This window comes from Rutilus rutilus (genome assembly GCF_951802725.1).
Source record: "Rutilus rutilus genome assembly, chromosome: 19".
NCBI lineage: Eukaryota > Metazoa > Chordata > Actinopteri > Cypriniformes > Leuciscidae > Rutilus > Rutilus rutilus.
Genome location: NC_140232.1, coordinates 12862166 through 12865287, shown reverse-complemented (window position 1 = coordinate 12865287; position 3122 = coordinate 12862166). Strand labels below are relative to the sequence as shown.

Here is a 3122-nt window from a genome sequence, read left to right as displayed (position 1 = left end):
GAATGGTTTTGAGTGTAGAGCTTCATTTTGACCTGAAAATAGGATGTTTGGGGAATTGGGTGAGACGTTATGGATTTGTGTTTACAGTTTTGAGAATACGAGGCATAGTTTCAAGAAATGTGTTTAAGCAATCGAGAAAAACTGTAATAACAAGTGAAAGCAGCATTTGAAAAAGACATTGAAAAAGAGGCATGATGTGATTGGCTGCAAAAAAAACACCCGTTAATCTTTAAGTTTTCATGAATTAAGATTTAATTAATTTATTTGAATGTATTGCTTTATTTATTTTAGAGCATTTTATGGGATACCATATAAAATATACCTATATTTTTTTTCATAAACACAAACTCTCCTCCACCCAGTGCTATTCTATCCAGAGTTACATTTTAACACACATTGTGTGTTAAAATCTACACAACATGTGTCAAAATGCTATCTACACAGTCACATGTGTTGTTTTTTGACACATCTCTTTTTGGCAGTGTAGGCTGTAAGGACACTGTATGAAAGATGTGGCATAATGGGAATGCATCAGTGATCCAAGGAGGTCTTCTTTCAGTTGGCATCGGGTAACATTAGACTGGAGTCAGTTTGGTACCAGGATCCTCCCTGACAAAGTAAAAATAACAAATTATTGATGAGCCAGATGAATGTACATGATATGATCCCCATGAGATGACAAACCTTGATCACCTTGATCAAATTCTCCTGCCTGTAGCTTCTAGAAATCTTTAAGACCTTTATTAGCTTGTTCAGGTTTGTTTGATTAGGGTTGGAGCTAAACTGGAAAGCCGAGATCCAGAGTTGAGAACCACTGATGTATATGGATGAGTATCAGCATGATTTGCTCTCATCTCCACTGACCTGATGATTTCTTCTTGTAGTAAATGAGTCCAGCAGCTGCAATGATGATTCCCAGCACCAGACCAGAGGATCCAATCGCAATTGTATTCCTCTCAGACTCTGGCATAGACGGATCTGTGGGGAACGGAAATCATGCTCGGTTAGCAAATGAGAGTACATTCTCAATATTTACATATTTAATATTTGTTTAGTTGTGCAAGTGTAATAACAAAATAATTTCCATATTTTCTATTTGCTCCCATAAATATGCCAAAACTATTAATAAAGGAAAGACTGTAAAGTAAATGTTTTGTCTTACTCCAGTCTTTAACAATAGGTTGAGTTGAGCTGGCGTGCTCCACCACACAGGAGATCTTCTCTCCAGATTTAGGAGTGTATTCCAGCTCAGAGTGAATCTGGTAGTACCAGTCTCCATCAGCCATCTCCATTGTGGAGGTCACTTCAGAGGTCATCAGTTTACCGTCTCTCAGCCAGGACACTTTGATTTTTTCAGGGTAGAATTCATATGCGCTGCACATCAGTACAGCTGGATGATTGCCTTCAGCCTGCTTCACTGAACTGAGTGTAACCATCGGTTTTACTAAACCAGGAGAAACAGATACTCAAAAATGTGCATACAGTATTCTAATGTACAACACAAAAAATTATAAATATATTAGGTGACAAGTAGCTATAATACTTGAATGAATTAAACTATATGAGCAACATGAATTATATGAACTATAAAGTAATTTCTTTAGATTTGGAAATGGATTGTCGAGAAAAAAAGACCATGTGTCTTTATATATATATATATATATATATAAATCAGTTCATATATATCCTTATATCAGTTCGAACAAAAAAAATCTTAAATTTAAAATTTTGTAAAATAGCCCAGTTATCCAGTTGTAATATATATATTATTGATTTTGTATTAAAAACAATCATAAATCACTGAAGACAACCACATAGTGCAGACACAACACCAACAACAGACCCCTGTTTTAATGCATTTTGAGTGTTTCTTCTGCACGAGTGGACACACATGGTAGAGATCTTTATTATGCAGTAAAGATGAGACAAGAGTCTTGTACTCACCTGTTTTATCACGGACGAGTGAGTCATAGATATGAGCATTGGGTATGCAGACTTTGTCCACCTCAGCTTTCATTCGCTGCAGATAGGCCTTATCTTCATTAAAGTTCTCTGCATACTTCACTCCTTCTTCAGTGAACCCCACAAACTTCCCCACAGTGCTGTTAAACTGTGTATGCACAACTTTATTGAAGGAATATGACAGAAGATTCACCATATCACTGTAATCACTGGTGCTGTAGACGCATTCATATATCATGTATTCATAATATCCATCAGCTGAAACATAAAAACAGAGTGTTAGATCTTAGGTTTTTGTATAATTTCATGTCAGTTATAAAAACAAAAGTACCTGTATTCATCATTCATCTGCTATTTGCTTTTACTTTGTTTTGGCATAGTCTAGTCACTGTGTGTTATAGATACATTCCCATTAGAGAAACACGACAGCTACTGGCTCATCTCACTCAATTATTCTGGAATATTCATGACCATGTTTTATAAAGAAAGGAAATTTAATTAACAGCTATGACATTATCAACAAAAAACAATAAAAAAAAAAAAACTAATTAAAATATATAAATCCTATGTTTACTGGTGAATTAAAGCATTACATTTGCTCAATGTTTCATTGTACTTGCCTGTTCCAATAAATGCAGACAGCATCAATATGGAATGAAAAATTAAGAGTTTTAGCAGTGACATATTTACAGTCTATGAATACGCCAAATGGAGAACTTTCTCTTCATGCCTTGTTCATGTGGTAGATGTCTGAATAATTTGGCAAATCAAATTTTACTCACATAAATGTCAAGTGTTGCTAGGTGGAAAACTGCTTTAATTTTCCTGTTTTCAGTGGACAGTTACTGTGTGTGTGCGTGTGTGTGTGTGTGTGTGTGTGTGTGTGTGTGTGTGTGTGTGTGTGTGTGTGTGTGTGTGTGTGTGTGTGTGTGTGTGTGTGTGTGTGTGTGTGTGTGTGTGTGTGTGTGTGTGTGCATAAAATGTATGTGTATCTTTTATCTTTATTTGTTTGGCCTTTGCAAAAGTTGGAATTTTAGTAGGCTCTGCTCATGGTCCTAGAGGACTAGATAGGTCTTTGAAGATATACAACAGTTATACCACAAATATATACATTTTATATTTTAATGTATTATTTAATTTAGTTGTGCCCGGTTTACAAG

The 3122-nt window shown here is 35.4% G+C and overlaps 1 protein-coding gene across 1 annotated transcript; it reads right to left on the bottom strand.

Moving 5' to 3' along the window:
- Positions 1–228: 228 nt before the first annotated feature.
- Positions 229–2717, bottom strand: LOC311277955 (H-2 class II histocompatibility antigen, E-S beta chain). Its single transcript, XM_084388460.1, has 5 exons — positions 2583–2717; positions 1945–2220; positions 1163–1444; positions 865–978; positions 229–609 (listed from the first exon to the last, which is right to left on the bottom strand). The coding sequence occupies exons 1-5, from the start codon at positions 2644–2646 to the stop codon at positions 587–589; spliced, it is 759 nt and encodes a 252-aa protein (XP_084244586.1). The 5' UTR covers positions 2647–2717; the 3' UTR covers positions 229–586.
- Between the last annotated feature and the right edge of the window lie 405 nt (positions 2718–3122).